This window comes from Tupaia chinensis, unplaced genomic scaffold (assembly GCF_000334495.1).
Source record: "Tupaia chinensis unplaced genomic scaffold, TupChi_1.0 Scaffold000348_1, whole genome shotgun sequence".
NCBI lineage: Eukaryota > Metazoa > Chordata > Mammalia > Scandentia > Tupaiidae > Tupaia > Tupaia belangeri.
This window is the reverse complement of record NW_006159842.1, coordinates 773,129-791,346: the sequence shown is the minus strand read 5'-3', so window position 1 is coordinate 791,346 and position 18,218 is coordinate 773,129. Positions and strand designations below refer to the sequence as shown.

General features: G+C 50.6%; 1 protein-coding gene across 3 annotated transcripts; it reads right to left on the bottom strand.

The window, feature by feature from the left end:
- Positions 1-2,570: 2,570 nt before the first annotated feature.
- Positions 2,571-17,952, bottom strand: VPS11 (VPS11 core subunit of CORVET and HOPS complexes). 3 transcript variants are annotated; one of them, XM_006152301.3, is made up of 16 exons: positions 17,727-17,952; positions 16,669-16,817; positions 16,437-16,572; positions 14,492-14,655; positions 13,438-13,685; positions 12,055-12,256; positions 11,153-11,304; positions 8,741-8,927; positions 7,271-7,417; positions 6,980-7,168; positions 6,719-6,880; positions 6,368-6,507; positions 6,081-6,283; positions 5,790-5,961; positions 3,150-3,372; positions 2,571-3,055 (listed from the first exon to the last, which is right to left on the bottom strand). In XM_006152301.3, exons 1-16 carry the CDS (start codon positions 17,911-17,913, stop codon positions 2,891-2,893), a joined length of 2,826 nt encoding a protein of 941 aa, XP_006152363.1. In that variant the 5' UTR covers positions 17,914-17,952; the 3' UTR covers positions 2,571-2,890. The 3 variants fall into 3 exon arrangements, with proteins under 3 accessions (XP_006152363.1, XP_014444749.1, XP_027629166.1); XM_014589263.2 differs by lacking the exon at positions 17,727-17,952 and adding an exon at positions 17,552-17,684 and having other exon boundaries at positions 16,669-16,840; XM_027773365.1 differs by lacking the exons at positions 13,438-13,685; positions 14,492-14,655; positions 16,437-16,572; positions 16,669-16,817; positions 17,727-17,952 and having other exon boundaries at positions 12,122-12,249.
- Between the last annotated feature and the right edge of the window lie 266 nt (positions 17,953-18,218).

The following is an 18,218-nucleotide window of genomic DNA, read 5'->3' as shown; positions in this document are numbered from 1 at the left end:
TCCTTTGGGTTTTTGCGCGCGCGCGCGCACACACACACACGCAGTCGGTGTGAATTTTAAGCCACTGGGTCTAGGACTCAGCCACAGTCGACTACATGGATGTAACCACTATGCCATCCACTGGTCCCTAACTGCCCATCTTTAGCCATTTGGAGATCATCGGAATCTGGCCATGGGGATGCCTGGCATACTCAGGGAGGTCTCTAGACTTTAGCAGATTGCCTTGTGTGTGGGATTGCGTCGCAATGTCCCGTTTTACTGCTGTCCCATGTCCGGCCCCAGCATTTCCACTTTTAAAACGGAAGAAACTGGACCAGGGATATTCAAAGTCAAGTAACTGTGAAGTGGGAATGCCAACAACACATTGTCGTTAGCTGGAGAAGGGCTTCTTAGGCAAAGTGCTTTTCCCTCTTGCACTAGTGGTCATGAATGGAACACCCGTGCCCTGACCGCTGTACAGAGGCACCTGTCCGCTCCTCAGGCTTTCCTGATAACTGCATGAGGCAGGTGTTACAATCTCTACTGTATTGATAAACCGAGGTTCAGGGAAGGCCAAAGTTGCCTTCAGTCAAACAGCACATCTAGGAGCCAAACCGAGGTCAGCTGATCCAAAGTCCACTCAGCTACAGTCCTGCCTCTTTGAGTACTGTCTGCAGGGCCAAACAGTGGTGCAGCAGTAGAGCAGTACACTCCGGAAGGCTGACCCACTTGGGAAGGTTTTGGGTTCGTGTCCAGAAACCTCCCTAATACTCGTTGCAGGTGTGTGCCGCGGATCCCACACTGGCTGAGACGGGTCAATCGCAGCATGAAAAGCCTTGGAGGTGCTGTCTCCTGTCTCGCTCATGGGGGAAATAAAACCGTTACAACCACAGCCTAATCCACAATGTGCAAGTTACTTCCTTCCATTAACCCCATAGAAGCAATTTCCTGACAGTGTGTCAAATTATACAGGGATGCCCGTAATGTAAATGTTAGCTGGAGACCAGCAGGTGGCATGGTAGTTAAGGCACTAGACTCTCACATGGTCAACTGTGGTTTGAGTCCTGGACCTGGTGGCTTTCTAGCTTTCACTCTTTCTCTCTCTGATCAAATTTAAAAAGTAATAATAAAATTCGGGACCAACAGTTGGTATAATGGCCATATTGCTGGACTCCCACGAAGTCGACCACGGTTTGAGTCCCAGGCAACTCATGCTGGGCTCGCGAGCGCGTGTATGTGCCCAAGATCCCGAGAGAAGAATGGAGAAGGGATTATGGCGTGGCCATCTCCTCAGGGGATGATTTCTTGCTGTCTCTCTGGCAAGCGCACATGCCCTATGGCAAAAACTTCTCAAAAAAAGTAATAAAATTCTTTTTTTTTTTTTGAGAGTTTTTTGCTATAGGGCGCGTGCGCTCACCAGACAGACAGAGAGAGAGACAGAAAGCGAGAATTCACCCCCCAGGGGGGATGGCCACGCCGCAATCCCTTCTCCTCCATTCTCCTCTCGGGATCTTGGGCACGCGTGCACACGTGCTAGGCATGAGTTTTAAGCCACCGGGTCCAGGACTCGAACCGCGGCCGACTACATGGGAATCCAGTGACATAGCCATTAAGCCAACTGCTGGTCCCAAAATAATTCTGAAAAAAAAAAATTAGCTGACACCTTCAGAGGGACAAGTGTTTGAATAAAAGGCCTTTTTATGGAGAGGTTTTTGCTGTAGGGCATGTGCGCTCGCCAGAAAGAGAGAAAGAGAGAGAGACAGAGACAGACAGAAAGCAAGAATCATCCCCTAGGGGGGATGGCCAAGCTGTAATCCCTTCTCCTCTCAGCATCTTGGGCACACACGCACAACGTACCCAGCGTGAGTTTAAGCCACTGGGTCCAGGACTCGAACCGGGGTCGAATATATGGGAGTCCAGTGACATAGCCATTACACTAACTGCTGGTCCCCTCTTATTCTGTTGAGCATCTGGTCCTGACTACAAGACACCAGCTTACCCATTCGAAGGCAGGCCAATGCCAAGGCTCCCTATCAGTCTGCCTTCCTTTTTTTTTTTTTTTTTTTTTTTTTTAGGTTTCTGCTATAGGGCGCATGTACTTGCCAGAAAGACAGAGAGAAAAAGCGAGCAATCACCCCCCAGGGGGGATGGCCATGCCACAATCCCTTCTCCTCCATTCTCCTCTTGGGATCTTGGGCATGCACGCACATGCACCAGGTGTGAGTTTAAGCCACTGGGTCCAGGACTTGAACCGCGGTCAGCTACATGGGAGTTCAGCGACATAGCCATTACGCTAACTGCTGGTCCCCCTTCCGCTTGAATACTGAACCCAAACAAGAGTCATAGAGACCAGCAGAACCACAGAGCAGCCTGCTCTAGCTCGGTCCCCAGGCTTTCCACAGAAGTCCTGCAATCAGCTGGACTGTATGTACTTGATGCCACAGGCCCCTCTTCCTGGGAGGGGACGGGGTCAAAGTGCTTCCCTAGGAAATCTCCCCAAAGGGAAGTGGGGCACTAGGAAAGTAGAGGGAAGGAAGTATCTTATGCAGAGTTAAGGATTACCAGTAAGTCCCCAGGAAAAAACCCTTCAATGCCCAAATCATTATATTCTTTTATTTATAGACTGAGAGCAAGGACCCAAGCACAGCCTGGTGCTCTCAGACACAGAAGAAAGCAGCTATTGTCCATACTCGGAGGTGGCTGAGGTGCCTCCCCCGCTGCTCTGGAACATTCTATACTGCTGCTTAGGAGGAGAGAGGCTGGGCTGGCAGGAGGAGGCAGGAAAAGAAAGCCCCCTTTGGTATCGAGGGCTGTGGCATCAGAGTATGTCTGCCTGGCTCTGCAACTGCCTGCCTCAGTTCCCTGTGGACGTCCAGCTGTGTCTCTACCATCACGATTTCCCACAAACTGTTTAAGTGCCCCTCCTGGAGTGCATGAGCAGGTCCCGCTGCAGCCCGGCCTCCAGGCTCGGGGTCAGCCGGGCCGTGGGAGGGTCAGTCAGCAGGGTCAGTTTGTTGAAAACACCTCGGCCAAAGTAGTCAGCGATCACAGAGAAGCTGTCATTGGAGCACTTGAGCTGCAGGGGAGAGGAAGAACAGTGAGTATGAGAGCTGAGATGCTCCAGGGCCCCAGTGTCAGGACACGCCAGGAGCCAGCCCACGTGTCCCCACCTGGTGCTGGAACTGATCATGAAGATCTCGCTTCTGTTCCTGGGCCCGGATCATATCCATGACTTTGCGGTTTTCAGGGAGGCAGGTGGGGCAGTCAGCATCACTTTCTGAGTAGCTCTCAAAGCAGTGCTGGTGGAAGGAGTGGCCACACAGGAAGTGGACCGACGGCAACTCCAAGGCACTGTTACAGATGCTGCACTTGGTCTTCTGGAAGATCTTTGGACTGCAGGCAGGGGAGACGGGATGAGCAGCAATGAGTGAGGAGGACCAAGAGCAACTGGAGGGAGAAGGTAGCTGGACAAGGAGAGGCCCCTGCTGAGGGACCACTGGCCCTGCCCGCTGTAGGCAAATGAGGCCAGCAGCTCCCGGCCTGACGTGCTCCCAGCAGCCTAAGAAACCAGGGGGACGGTTTTCTCTCTGTTTTCAGTTACCACTAATCTCTCTCTCAGGTCTGTACTCAAGTGGGACCCCTTCAGTGAAGCCTTTCCCTTTCTGAAATTTTTTTTTTCTTTTTTTGGAGAGGTTTTTTGCTATATGGCATGTGCGCTCGCCAGACAGAGACAGACAGAGAGATAGAAAGCGAGAAATCACCCCCTAGAGGGGATGGCCATGCTGCAATCCCTTCTCCTCCATTCTCCTCTCGGGATCTTGGGCACGCACGCACATGTGCCCGGCATGAGTTTAAGCCACCGGGTCTGGGACTCAAACAGCGGTCGACTATGTAGGAATCCAGCGACATAGCCATTACGCTAACTGCTGGTTCCTCCTATCTGAAATTTTAACATCAGGGGCCAGCAGGTGGCATAGTGGTTAAGGCACTGGAATCCCATGGGGTCAACCACAGTTTGAGTCCCACAACCAGCAACTTGAAAACTCATGCCAGGTGTGTGTGCGTGCATGCCCAAAATCCCAAGAGATTGGACAAGGGATTGTGGTGTGGCCATCCCCCCAGGGAGTGATTGCTCATTTTTTCCCTCTGTTTCTGTCTCTCCAGCAAGTGCCCATGCCCTATAGCAAAAATCTCGCCAAAAAAAAATCTTCACATAGGCTCCTTACCACAGGCCCTTTCTTCAACTTTCTCCCTAGAACTTAACCGCCATCTAACACTCTATAGTGGTTTGCCTGGTCACCATGTGTACTCCATGACTTTCCACTGCACTGAGGGCTTAGGAAGCCTTTTTTTTTTTTTGAGAAGTTGCTATAGGGCACGTGTGCTCACCAGAAAGACAGAGACAGACGGAAAGTGAGAAATCACCCCCCAAGGGGTATGGCCACGTTGCAATCCCTTCTCCTCCATTCTCCTCTTGGGATCTTGGGCATGCATGCACAATCCCTTCTCCTCCATTCTCCTCTCGGGATCTTGGGCCTGCACATACACGTGCCTGGTGTGAGTTTAAGCCACTGGGTCTGGGACTCGAACCATGGCCAGCTACATAGGAGTCCAGCCATTACACCAACTGCCAGTCCCAGGGGCATTTTCATTCTTAAAAAACTGTTTTGGGAAAAGGATGGGACGCAGAGAGAGATACGGAAGCCGAGGAGATCCGAGCTCTTCAGCCGCTCCGAAGCAGGGAATGGGAGGCATGATGGTTTACATCTCGAACAGACAAGTACTGGACAGCCAGAGTCAGTCCGGATGGAGGATATCTTTGATAACAGGTTTTTTCTGGGGAATAGTTGAGTTTGTAGTTTGTTTTTCAAAACTCTGTTTCAGCAAGATGTGAAAAAGAGAAGAAGAGACTATGGAAACTCATCTGATTCCAGATATGATGATGGAAGAGGGCCTCCCAGAAACCCTCCCCGAAGAATGGGTCGAATCAATGATCTGTGTGGACCCAGTCCTCCAATGGCAACTAATGTTTTCTTTTAGGTAAACGTCTGCTCTAAGAAGCAGACAACTGGACGTGCACATTCCTAAGCAGGAGGAAGCCATCAGGAAGGAGAGGTCTGACCACGCCAGACAAGTTAGATGTGTGTGCCCGTCTAAACAAGGATTGCTCTGTGTCCTCACATGAATGAGGTTATGCCTCCGCAGGGATCTGGCCTGACTGATACGCAGTTCTATAAATGCACGTTTGTCTCATTATCTTTTCTGTATAGTTGATTAAAGTATTGGTATAGTTTTAATAAGTAAAAATTTTGGGACCAGCAGATGGTGTAATGGCCACATTGCTGGACTCCCATGTAGTCGACCATGGGTCAAGTCCTGGACCCAGTAGCTTAAACTCGCACTGGGTGCGTGTGTGTGCATGCCCAAGATCCGGAGAATGGAGGAAAAGGGACTGCGGCATGGCCATCCCCATTGAGGGGTGATTTCTCACTCTCTGTGTCTCTCTGTCTTTCTGGCGAGCGCATGCGCCCTATAGCAAAAACCTTTCCAAAAAAAATGAAAATGCCCTTGGGGTTGGCAGGTGGCATGGTGATTAGGAGCACTAGACTCCCACATGGCTGACCACATTTCGAGTCCCGGACCTAGCAGCTTGTTTGTTCTTGTTCTCTCTCCCTTTCCCTCTGGTCAAATGAAAATAAATAAAGATTTAAAAAAAAAAAGGGAAAAAGACTGAAAATGCTTACCCTCCATAAATCCTCTTATGAAAAGATCGCCCCCTGGTCCCCTCCATGGATCCAGAAGCCAAGTACCTCGCCTTGAGCTCCTGAATCTCCTGGCGGATCCGAGTGGTCTCCTCACGGTACCGCCGCACCCGCAGCTCGTCCTGCGCAATCTGCTGGCTCTGTTTCTGCAGTTTTTGGACCAGGTAGTCCCTGATGACGGACAGGGTGGCTGTGGAGTTGTGGGCCAGGGTCTGCACCACTGAGAAGTGGGTTGAGAAGACGGTAAACTGAGCTGGACCTGCTGGACAGAGCTGAAGGGCACTTGCCACAGAGCCCAACTGTAAGCAGCCTGTCCCCCCACGCCGTCCTCCTAGGTACCTAAAAGGGGTGGCATGAGGTTCTTGGTCTCGATGTGCTTGAGCACAGCTGCCACGTACTCCTTGCAGTCCTCCTCCTTGCGGGCGAAGTAGCTGAGGGCCTGTTCCCACAGGGAAGGGTCCTGCTCCCCATGGCGCTCGCACACGGCGATCACCTGCCGGTACTGCTCGTGCTGCATGTGGTAATGCATGATCTGCTGGAACCTGGGCCGGGACACACATGCCTCAGAGGCCATCCCTGGGAAGTCACCTGAAGCCTCCCTTCCCCTAAAACTACCCCCATCTTACAGCTTCCCCTGCTCATAGAGGTAAAGGACGCCATCCTGGAAGTCGTGCATCTGGCACAGGACCAAGGCCTTGTCGAAGACGTCACAGAAGCGGCCGCTCTTTAGCAGGGAGATGGCCTCTGCGTGAAGCTTCTCTTTGACCTAGGGAAGGAGGAGCACAGAGCTGCTGGGCTGGGGTGGGGATCATGAGTCTTCCTGGCACAGGCCCGTCGACTACCTCTTCCCCAGCTTGTCTGCACTGAGCACTAGTGAGCCCAGGGTTGAGTTGTTACAGGTCTAAGGCATGTGGTATGAGGCAGCCATGGATGGAGATGTGTGCGCTGTCCTCCCTGCAGCGGTGACTAGGCCTCACCTGCGGGTCCTTCTCATGGGCCCAGTTCTGCAGCCGCAGCTCCAGCAGTGTGTCGTAGATGCCCTGGGGCGAGTCGGGCTGCACCTCACTCATGTGCTCCAGGAAGGCTTTCAGCTCTCGCGGGTTGTTGGCAAAGATGGGGATGAACTCCTCAGAGTTGGCCTAGATGGCAGGGAGGAGAGAGGCAGCGAGTAGGCTCAGTACATGGATGGCCCCTAAGGTGACCCCTGCTGTCCGAAACTGCTCTCCCTGAGGCCTCACCCTGCAACTGGGAGCCTCCCGATCGCCTCGGCCTTCCAGGCTGGGCCGATAGTCGGTGCAGAGTCCCTTCAGCAGCTGGGTGGTCTGCTCTGGTATGTGGTGCATGAGGATCTTGCCATAGCGCTTCATGTTGCTCTCTGCCTGCTCGAAAGGCAGCTTGCCGATGTACCGGAGGGCTTCTTGGTAATTCTGCAGAGGGAAGAGGGCAGCGTAGCGCATGCTGGCCCTTTCATCAATCTGGGATATCCCCCAGGAGAGCAGGGCTCTGCCGAAATCTGGGACCTCACCCACCTTAATGTCCTCGAGCTGGATCTTCAAGTACCACTCGTGATGGGCATGGTTCTCAGCCAGGTAGAGGGCATGGGAGTAGTAGCCAGCCTGCCGGAGGACCTTGATGGCTGTCTCCACGTCAAAGTGGACTTCACTCTCACTCTTCGTCTGCCAGGAAGACAGGAGACAAAGTCACTCACACAGGCGGGGCTGGAGGAGGGAGAGGAAACGGGCATGTGAGCTCAAGACGGGGATAATACAGCCCATGACTTGGAAACTGCGCTAGCTCGCCTTGACAACAGTCAGTAGCGTGAACTGCAGTACAGGTGGTTATGTGGCCATCCATGGGGCGGATGGCCTGGACAACCTCGAACATGCTGGGCGCATGGCACGAGCTGGAGGACAAGGGTCACAGCGAGACCAAACACCGACAAGGATGCTTCTCTCTCTCTCACATGCATGCACGTGCATTCTCTATCATAAACAAAATAAATGAAAATAAGCTTTAAGAACAGAAAACACTGAGTCAGCTAGTGGCGTGGTTATTAAGGCAGCTGGATCCTACATGGCCAACTTTGTGGTTCAAGTCCTAGACCTGGTGGTTTGAAAAAAACACCAGGCATATGTGTGTGGGTGCCCACAATCCAAAATTCAAGAAAACAGAGAAGGGATTGTGGCATGACCAGTCCCCTGGTGGGTGATTTCTCACTTTCTTTCTCTCTTTCTCTGTCTCTCTCCACCAAGCATATGCACCCTATAACAAAAGAAAAAAAAAGATGGTTAAAGCTAAGGTACTGGATCCCACAAGGCCAACTCTGCGGTTCAAGTCCCAGACCTGGCAGCCAGAAAAATAAGCCAGGAGCATGTGAAGAGAGTGAAGGAGAAGGGACTGTGGTGTGGCCATCCCCCAAGGGGTAGTTTCTCAATTTCCCTCTCTGACTCATCAGCGAACACATGTACCCTATGGTAAAACTCTTTGAAGCAAAACAAAACTTTAAAAAATTTTAAAGATTTATTTAACTCTCTCTGTCTCTCTTTCTTTCAACTTGACCAGAGAAAAAGTAAGAAAGCAAGCCAGGTCTGGGACTTGAACCATGGTCGGCCATGTGGGAATCCAGCACCCTTAACTACCATGCCACCTGCCAGCCCCTAAAACTTAAAAAAAAAGGAAAAAAAATGCAAGTCTGCCTATGGGAGCTTCTGACTAAAAGCCAGAGGTCTTCCTCTGCCCCTGGTAGTAGAGGACTCCTCTAGAGAGACAGAGGAGCCCTTCTTTCCCTGGGCTTAAACACTGGGGACTCCAGCGTCACAAAACAAGAGGAAGAGGACAGATGTGAGAGTGCTAGCGGGGACAGCGACTTCTCCCAGCGACAGAGGAGAGGGTGCTGAGCTCCTAGCTTCCTCCGTGTGCTGCTGTAGGAGGGCTAGCCCTGCTGGGGCAGTTCATGCTCAGTGGGGCCCTCTGGGAGTCCGTCCCAGCACCGCCTGTACCTTGATGAACTCCTCCAGCTTCGAGCTGTCCTTGAGCTTGGTGTAGCAGTTGAGGAGCAGGGTGGTGTGGTCGGCGTTGGCCAGGGACTGTCGGTGCAGGGTCTGCAGGTAGGCAGTCAGGTTGTGGATGCGCTGGGCGTCCAGGAACTTGCGGATCACGTAGGATGGCTCCAGCTTCCCAATGGTACTAGGGCAACATGGGCACCAAACAGCATCAGCAGGGGTGTAACTCCTCAGCCCACATGCATAGAGATTACCTCTTACATCTTGGTTATATTTTTACCTTTTTTTTTTTTTTTTTGAGTTTTTTTTTCTATAGGGCACGTCTGCTCACTGGAGAAACAGACAGAAAGCAAGAAATCACCCCCCGGGGGGAATGGCCACACCACAATCCCTGCTCCTCTTGGGATCTTGGGCACGCATGCACATGCACCTGGTGTGAGTTTTAAGCCAGGTCTGGGACTGGAATTATAGTTGACTATGTGGGAGTCCAGTGACATAACCATTATGCAATCTGCTGGGCCCTGTTTTGGCTATTTTTAAGGTTTTTGCCATAGGGAGTGTGCACTCATCAGAAAGAGACAGACAGTAAGAGGAAAAGTGAGAAATCATCTCCTGGGTGGTCACCATGCTGCAATCCCTTCTCCACTCACAGTGTCTGGCATGATTTTCAAGCCACCAGGTCCAAGACTTAAACTGTAGTTGCCCACAAGGAAGGCCAGCACCATAACTATCATGCCACCTGCTGCCCCCTTTTGTACATCCTGTGAAAATGCAAATCCTGTATCTGCAGGTGTGGAGTGAGACCTGAGATTCCACAAGTCTGATACAGTCCCAGGTACTGTCAGTGCTGCCAGACCACGGAGCACTCAAGTGCTTTTTTTGTGATAGGTGCATGCACTCGCCAGAACGACAGAGACAGAGAGACAGAAAGTGAGAAATCACCCAGAGTAGGGGGGTGGCCACACCACAATCCCTTCTCCTCCATTCTCAAGTGCTTTTTTTGTGATAGGTGCATGCACTCGCCAGAACGACAGAGACAGAGAGACAGAAAGTGAGAAATCACCCAGAGTAGGGGGGTGGCCACACCACAATCCCTTCTCCTCCATTCTCCTCTCGGGATCTTGGGCACACATGCATGCTCGTCCAGTGTGGGTTTAAATCATCGGGTCCAGGACTTGAACCACGGTCAACTACATGGGAGACCAGTGACATAGCCATTACACCATCTGCTGGTCCCCCAAGTGCTTCTTAAACGTGACTGAACCTAGAATTCTGAGGCCAGACGTTGACGTAACAGTAAAATGCAACGATCTCCAAGGCTAACTTATGTGGGAAGTTCCCAGGTTAACATCCCAGGCTCTCCCTGAGTACACTGGGAACATGCATGTCCATGATCTGGGGCTGGCTGAGGCTGGAGTTGGTGACGCCATCAAAAACCTGCTGGGGATGCTCTCTCTCTCTTTTGCTTGTTCATGGAAAGAAGAAATAAACTTTTTAAAAAAAGGACAGCCAGCAGGTACCACGGATATTAAGGCAGTTGGATCCTACATGGCTGACTGAGCCCGGACCCTACAGCTTGAAAAACATAGCAGGCGTGTGTGTGTGTGTGTGTGTGTGTGTGTGTGTATCTAAAATTCCAAGAGGAGAACAAAGAAGGGACTGTGACATAGCCATCTCCCCAGGGAGTAATTTCTCATTCTTTCTCTCCAGCAAGAGCATATGCCCTATAGCAAAAACATAACAAAACAAAGAGAAATTCTGGAAAAGTTGGGAAAGAGAACAAACAGGCTTCTAAAATACTTTATCAGGGTAGAAAACCAAGAATTAGCACCAAGAGAAGTAAAGCAAAAGATGAGTACTTTTTTCTCTTTAAAGAATCAGGTCAAAATAAGTATTAACGAAGACCTAGCTAAAGCTTAAGGTAAGAATTCACCAGCTCAACTGGTCATGTGCTATTTGACCCTAAACGTTCTGTTTCCAATAGGTTTTTTTTTTTTTTTGGAGAGGTTTTGCTATAGGGTGTGTGCGCTCGCCAGAAAGACAGAGAGAGACAGAGAGACAAAGTGAGAAATTATCCCCTGAGAGGGGATGGCCACACTGCAATCCCTTTTCCTTTATTCTCCTCTTGGGATCTTGGACACACATACACATGTGCCCGGCATGGATTTAAGCCACTAGGTCTGGGACTTGAACTGCGGTCGAGTACATGGGAGTCCAGCGACATAGCCGTTACGCCAACTGCTGGTCCCATCTATTAGGTATTTTGTCCTGTCATTTGAAGCACTGCAATTTCTAGAAAGAGAAACAGTTACTGATGGCATTCAAGCCCCTCCCCTGAGCCCAAGTTCTATGGATAGAGCTCGGGCTGCCTGCCCCTACCGGCAGAGCTACAGGTGCCTGCCGACTGACCGGATGTACTGCTGGACGGCCCCATCGTGGTTGCCCTTGCTGTAGAGATGGTCTCCATACTGCATGAAGATCTGGGCCAGCCCATCACTGTCCAGATGCTGGCTCTTGGCCAGATTAATTGCCATCTCAAAGAGGTTCTTCTTAAACAGCATCTAGAAGGGGAGAGCGATTAGAAACTTAGCTTTGCTCAGTGGCAGTATCGCAGCCACTGAGGTGCATCCAAGGTACGATTACCGCTAACGGAAAACTGGTGGAAGCGCTGCTCAAACGACACCTTCCCAGAGTGCGCCCACAGCACACAAGTCAGATAGCCCTGGAGTTCCAATAAACCCCAAATCAGCATCACCTCACCTTATAGGCTTCTCTGCAGGCAACACGAACCCTCAAGTCCCCTGCCATGGCTTCCCTCTAAAGCAGCAGTCCCCACTGTTTTGGGCACCATGGGTCAGTTTCATGGAAGACAATCAATCTTTCCATGGTGGTGAGCGGATGGTTTCTGAGAAAACGCAACCTAGATCCCGTGCATGTAGTTAACAACAGGGTTCGCACTCCTGCGAGGATCTAATGCCTTCGTTGACCTGACAGGAGCTTAGGTGGTCGTATGAGCGATGGGGAGCGGCTGTAAATACAGATGAAGCTTTGCTCGCTCGCCCTCTACTCACCTTCCGCTGTGTAGCCCGGTTCTTAACAGGCCATGGGCCAGTACTAATAGGTGGCCCGGGAGTTGGGGACCCCCTGCTCAAAAGCCTTATCCCAGGACATCTTTCTACCCTAAGGAAACTGAATAAGGCTCTGACCCAAAGGGAAGGAAACAAACACCCTGGCCAAGCTGACTGGGGAAGCCTGCTCCTGCAGCTGCCTCTAGGTGCCTGTGGCCAGCTCTGGGAACCTGGTGGCCTTGCCTCCAGTTTGGTCTGGGTGTCCTTCTCCTGCAGTGCGTGGACCCGCCCATCCCGCGTCAGCACGTACAGGGAGCCCCACTCAGCAAGCACATCCACTACATCCTCGAAGACGGCGCTGTAGGCTATGAATTTGTTGCACAGGTCATAGATGTTAAGGAGCTGCTTGTCGGAGCTCTGAGAGTCCCTGCTGGTAAACTCTGACCTGTGCAGGAAAGAAAAAGCACAGGCTATTCGGACCACCTCTGTCTCAGCTCTCCTTTATTTCCTGTCCCATGACGACTCGTGCTGCCCATTCCACCCAGAATGAATCACCTCTATGGCCCCTCCAGCAGCTCATCCCATAAATGCTGGAAGTTGTGGAAAGAAACCAGAGACCTGAATCTTCTCCCCGCTTTTCAATTTTGCCAGATGGATGGGGTGCACGCCAGGAAGAGAGAAAGCAAGAAAGCACCCTCTGTGGGGAATGGTCACACTGCAATGCCTTCTCTTCCATTTCTCCCTCCTTTTGGGATCCTGGGTATCACATACACGTGCCCAGTGCGCTTCTCAAGTCACTGGGTCCAGGACTCAAACTGTGCAGTCGGCCATGTGAGATCTGGCTGCCTTCACCATCACGCCACAAGCTGGCCTATGATTTTACCCTTCAGCTTTTACAGTTAATAGAAACATAGAAAAACTAGTAAGCTCAGGTATCTGTGCATACAACAAATGATCATCCAATGCCTGCTATACATAAGACGCTGTGCTTGGTACTGAGTGAAAACAAATGAACAACTAACAGGAATTACTTCTGTCATGCAGAAGATCCCTCCTCCCCACTTTGGGTGACGCTGGGGAGGGAGGGAGGAACCCTATGCCCTGTACTTCCCAGCACCTTCAATTCTTCACTATTCAATCCCTTGCTCTTATGTCCAACTTATTTTGACCAAAGAGTAAAAAAATAAAACATGAGGTCCAAATTCCTCAGAGCACTGTGGCATACCAAAACTACTCTGCAAATTTAACTGGCATGGAGGATAAGGTGGTTGGATTCCACATGACTGATTCTGAGTTCAAGTCCTGGACCCAGTGGCTTGAAAAATCACGCCAAGCATGGATGCATCCCAAAATCCCAAGAGGAGAATGGAGGAGAAGGAACTACAGTGTGACAATCTTTCCAGGGGGTGATTTCTTACTTTCCCTCTCTCTTCTCTTTGGTTGTGTACGTCCCCTACAGCAAAAACTAAACTGAACAAACATTAGAACTAAGGCTGGTTATAAGCACCATCTCCATAACACCAGAGTAGGAGAGTGGTGGGATTCAGGCATTAGGATTTTAAAATCAGGTTAACTCTGGGAAATAAGTCCAACCCGCTCCCTTTCCCTCTGCCCTGGAGTCCTTACTTGGGAGAAACCTTCCGGTCACGGGAGACAATGACGAGGTAGCCTCTAAACCAATGAGCAATGAGCTTATGGCCCTCAAAGGCGAAGCAGGGCCCACGTTCATCAGGCTGGTACAGATAGACACACTCGTCTCCAGCCACAATGAACTGCAGGTCCTGAGAAGGGTCGCTTAGTGCCGAGCAGCGCAGGCCACAGCCGTGGGTGTCCAACTCCACACGAGGGTAGTCCTTTCCAGAAACTATGTACGACTGTCAGAAATAAGAACAGAGTTTACAGCTCTCTCTGTAGGAGCATGGAAGTCCTCACAAACGCAGCCCCGCTCCACACTGGCTCTCTGGTTTCCTTCTTAGTACCCGAAGACTTGCCCTTGGCTGCTCGCCTTCTCCACTAACTGCTGTCCGTCTAACAGCATGTAAGCAGGGATAGCACCTTCTCGCTCAGGTTACATCACCCAGAGTCAGCACGTGGGAAGAAGGCACCTATCTCTTACTGTTTTATCAAGAGTATTCCTGAAAAGGCAGACTGTTAAAACTTCAGAGAAGCAGGCTGTAATGGTTACGTCATTGGACTCCCATACGGCTGACTGCACCCTGGTTGCGTGTGTATGCGTGTGTACCCAAAGTCCCAAGAGGAGAATGGAGGAGAAGGGACTGAGGCATGGCCAGCCCCCGGGGAATGATTTCTCGCTGTCTGTCTGTCTCTCTGTCTCTCTGTCTCACCGGCAAAGCACTGATGCCCTATAGCAAAAATCTCTCTATTAAAAAAAAAAAAAAAAGGCAGCAGGAACCAGAGAGTTCAAACTTTTCCCATGTCACTTAACAAATTAGGGGGAAAAAAATCATGTCTTTTTACTTATAAGCCCAGAGTTCTTTTCCTACATCTAACTCTTCCCAGTTTCCTATGTGAAGAGAGAAAATACACAGGGCAAGTGACCTGAGGACATACGATGAGAAAGTTAAGACTCCTACGTCTCTAGTCAGTTCCTTACTTGCGCCCCCTGAGCAATGGGGAAGTCCTTCTGGCCTGCCCTGAAAGGTGGGGGCCATGGTCATACCTGGACATTCTCCGTTGTCACAACAAACAAGTGAGTGGTCTTTCCCGCTTGGCGAAAGGCCAGTCCGGTAACGGGATAATTGCCCCTGTGCAAGATCTGGGTCTTGCTGTGGCGGTCTCGAGTGATGTCTCCTTTGTTCAGCGTGACACTGCCATCCGTGAAACCTGCAGGGGTGTGGGGACAGTACTGCAGTGAGGCCGAAGAGAACAGCGAGGAGAGGGCCAGTGCATGGCCTGGTATAAAGGAGCTGGATCCCACACGACTAACAATGTGGTTCGAATCTTGGCCCCAACAGCTTGAAAAATACGCCAGGTGCTCATGTGTGTGCTCAAAATCCTGAAAGGAAGGAAAAACGGAAAAAGGATTACAGTGTGACCATGCCCCACTGGGGGATGCTTGCTCTCTCTCTCCTCTGGCAAGTGTATATACTCTCCGGGAAATCAAGAAATAAAAATGCTTTAGATTTTAAAAAGAGATGAGGAAGTAGAAAGGGAAGAAGATCATCTGAAATACTCATTAGAGTGAGCAGCAGGACCAGCAGATGGCATCATGGTTACGTCGCTGGACTCCCAAATGGCTGACCACAGCTGGAGTCCCAGACCTGGTGGATTCAAATTTACGTCAGGCGCGTGTGTGTGTGTGCCACAGATCCTGAGAGGAGAATGGAGGAGACGGGACTGTGGCGTGGCCATCCCGACTGGGGGGTGATTTCTCTCTTTCTGTCTCTCTGGTGAGCGCACGCACCCTACAGCAAAAATCTCTCTTAAAAAAAATAATGAGTGGGACCAGCAGTTGGTGTAATAGCTATGTCACTGGACTCCCAAGTAGTCAACTGTGGTTCAATTCCCGGACCCGGTGGCTTAAACTCACGCTGGGTGCATGTGCGTGCGTGCCCAGATCCCGAGAGGAGAAAGGATTGAGGTGTGGCCATCCCCCCCGGGGGCTGTTTTCTCACTTTCTGTCTCTCTTTCTGGCAAGTGCATGTACCTTACAGAAAAAACCTCTCCAAAAAAATTTTTTTTTAATTTTAAAATTTTGGGGGCCAGCACATGGCATGGTGGATAAGGTGCTGGACTCCTACATGGCCAACCATGGTTCTAGTCCTGGACCTGGTGGCTTGATTTCTCACATCCCTCTCTCTCTGTTCAAGTTAAAGAATAATGATAACAAAAAATAAATAAAATAATTCTTAAAAAAATTTTCTTTAAGTAAAATTAAATCTTTTTTTTTTTTTTTTTTTGAGGTTTTTGCCTTAAGGTGCGTGAGTTTGCCAGAGAGAGATAGACAGAGACAGTGTGAGGGAAAGTGAGAAATCACACCCCCCCACCTCCGGGAAGATGGCAATGCTGTAATCCATTCTCCTCCTGGGTTCTTGGGCATGCATGCATACAGGCTTGGCAAGAGTTTCAAGCCACCCAGTCCAGGACTCAAACCATAGTCGGCCATGTGGGAGTCCAACGACGTAATTGCTATGCCATCTGTTAGCCCCCAAAACAAATAATTCTTCAAAAAACAGAAAAAGAAGTGAGCAGCTTTCTACTCATAACCACCAACTTCTCTACTGGCTAACCTGAATATTAGTTCTTATTGACTCTTCTCCTTTTCTTCTTAAAGAATTATTCATTTATTTTAATCTAGTATCATCATTATTTTTCAATTTGACCAGAGAGAGATGGAAAGTGAGAAATCAAGGCAACAGGTCCAGGACTTGAACTATGGTCAGTCATGTGGGAGTCCAGCACCTTTAACCACCATGCCACCTGCCAGCTCCACAGACTCATGTTCAAAGAACAAGATTAAATACCTTCTATTCCATGTTCTAACATCTGAAAGGCCTCAGTTCAGTAGAAAGTGGTTTCATGAAAACAATGAAGATGAACCACAGGTGCAACTCCAGAGAAAATCTGGTCTTTGGGAATGTGAGATTTGCATTCTTTCTGCTTACCAATGGCCATAAAGTTGAGATTTTCATGGACAGTCAAACAAGACACGACTGTTGGCTCTGTTCCTGGGATGGCAGGGAAGATTCGCGTGCAGAGTGGATTACCACCATCTCTCTTCTCCAGGTTCCAGATCTTTACCTGCAGACAGATCGCAGATGTGTGAATGCTAGTCACTTCCCAACAGAAAGTCATCCCTAGCCTCTGGCTCTTTCCTGTTTCCTTTCTGGGACTCACCAGGGGATTGATGCCCTCTTCATCCTCACCAACAGATGCCAGAATATTGTGCTGCTTCAGCTGGTACAAGTGCGTCACGCGTAGTTTGTAGGCCTGGAAGTTTGTAAGCTGTAAGGAGCGTGGCAAGAACCAGATCTGGCCTTCCATATGTGCAGGGTAGTTAAAGAGCCTCCTTTCCAAGCAGAGACACTTACATTTACAACCGAACTCATGTAACTACTAACGTGCACGTAACTCTTTAAATACTTTTAAAATAATTATTTTACTTGTTATTTTTTAAGAGTTTTTTGCCTTAAGGTGTGTGTGCTCACCTGAGGGAGACAGAAGGAATGTGAGAAATCTCCCCCCTGGGGGAGATGGGGATGGTCATGCCACAGTCCCTTCTCCATTCTCCTCTAGGGATTTTAGGAACACAGGCACACACGTCTGGACTGAGTTTTGTTATTGTTTTTTTTCCTTTTTGTTTTTCTTGGAGAGGTTTTTGCTATAGGGAGCCTGCGCTCGCCACAAAGACACAGAGAGACAGAAAGCGAGAAATCACCCCCCAGGAGGGATGGCCACGATGCAATCCCTTCTCCATTCTCCTCTCTGGATCTTGGGAACACACACACATGCGCCCAGGGTGAGTTTAAGCCACCGGGTCTGGGACTCAAACCAAACATGGGAGTCCAGAGACAGCCATTACACTAACTGCTGGTCCCAGCTTTGTTATTGTTTTAAGAGGGGTTCTTGCTATTAAACTGCAGGGTCCAGGACACGAACTGTAGTAGACTACCTGGGAGTTCAGCGACGTAACCACTGCGCCACCTGCTGGGCCCAAGCTGGCATTTACATCCCTTTTACAGATAAGGAACCGGAAGCCCAGAGAGATTAAATGACTTGCCCAGGACTGCTCGGTTGACAACTTAAAGCAGGGACTCCCTCGTCCCTTCCCTCAGACCAGGGGAGCACTCTGGGCGCCCCTGTAAGGAAAGTGGTCCTCTGACTGACAGACCGCATCTTAGCTGGGTCTCTGCACGGATCCGGGCAGCGAAGAGACAGCTCCAGAGCAAGGATATCTCCGAAGACCAGGCTTCCTCGGCCGGAGTCGCAGACAGTGATGCCAGGAGGGAGACAAAAGAACTTGGAAGCAGCGGGTCCAGAGGCAGGCGCGGCCCCGGGAGCGGCCCCATCATTGCCCAGGGGCTCCTTCACCAGCTCCTTATCAAAGAAGACGAAGCGCCGCCACTGCAGGTAGGCCGCCATCTTGGCCGAGGGCCCCCGCCTGCAGGAGCGACGTCACGTGAGCGGAGCCGGCGGATCACGTGATCGGCAGCTTCCGGGAGCCTGAGCGTACTGGAACCCCGGAGCCGGATGACAGCTTCCGGCTGCTGGGAGAGTGGGCGGCGCCGGGCTTCCGGGTGTGCAGGATCTGGCGGGTAAGTGTGCGGCTGAGCCGCGTGAAAGCCGGACCCTTCACAGACTTGAGCATCGGACTTCTCTATAAAGTGCACCGACCCTGAAGGCTCAAAATAAGGGATGCCACGCATTTTGTGAATTGTAACTCGCCG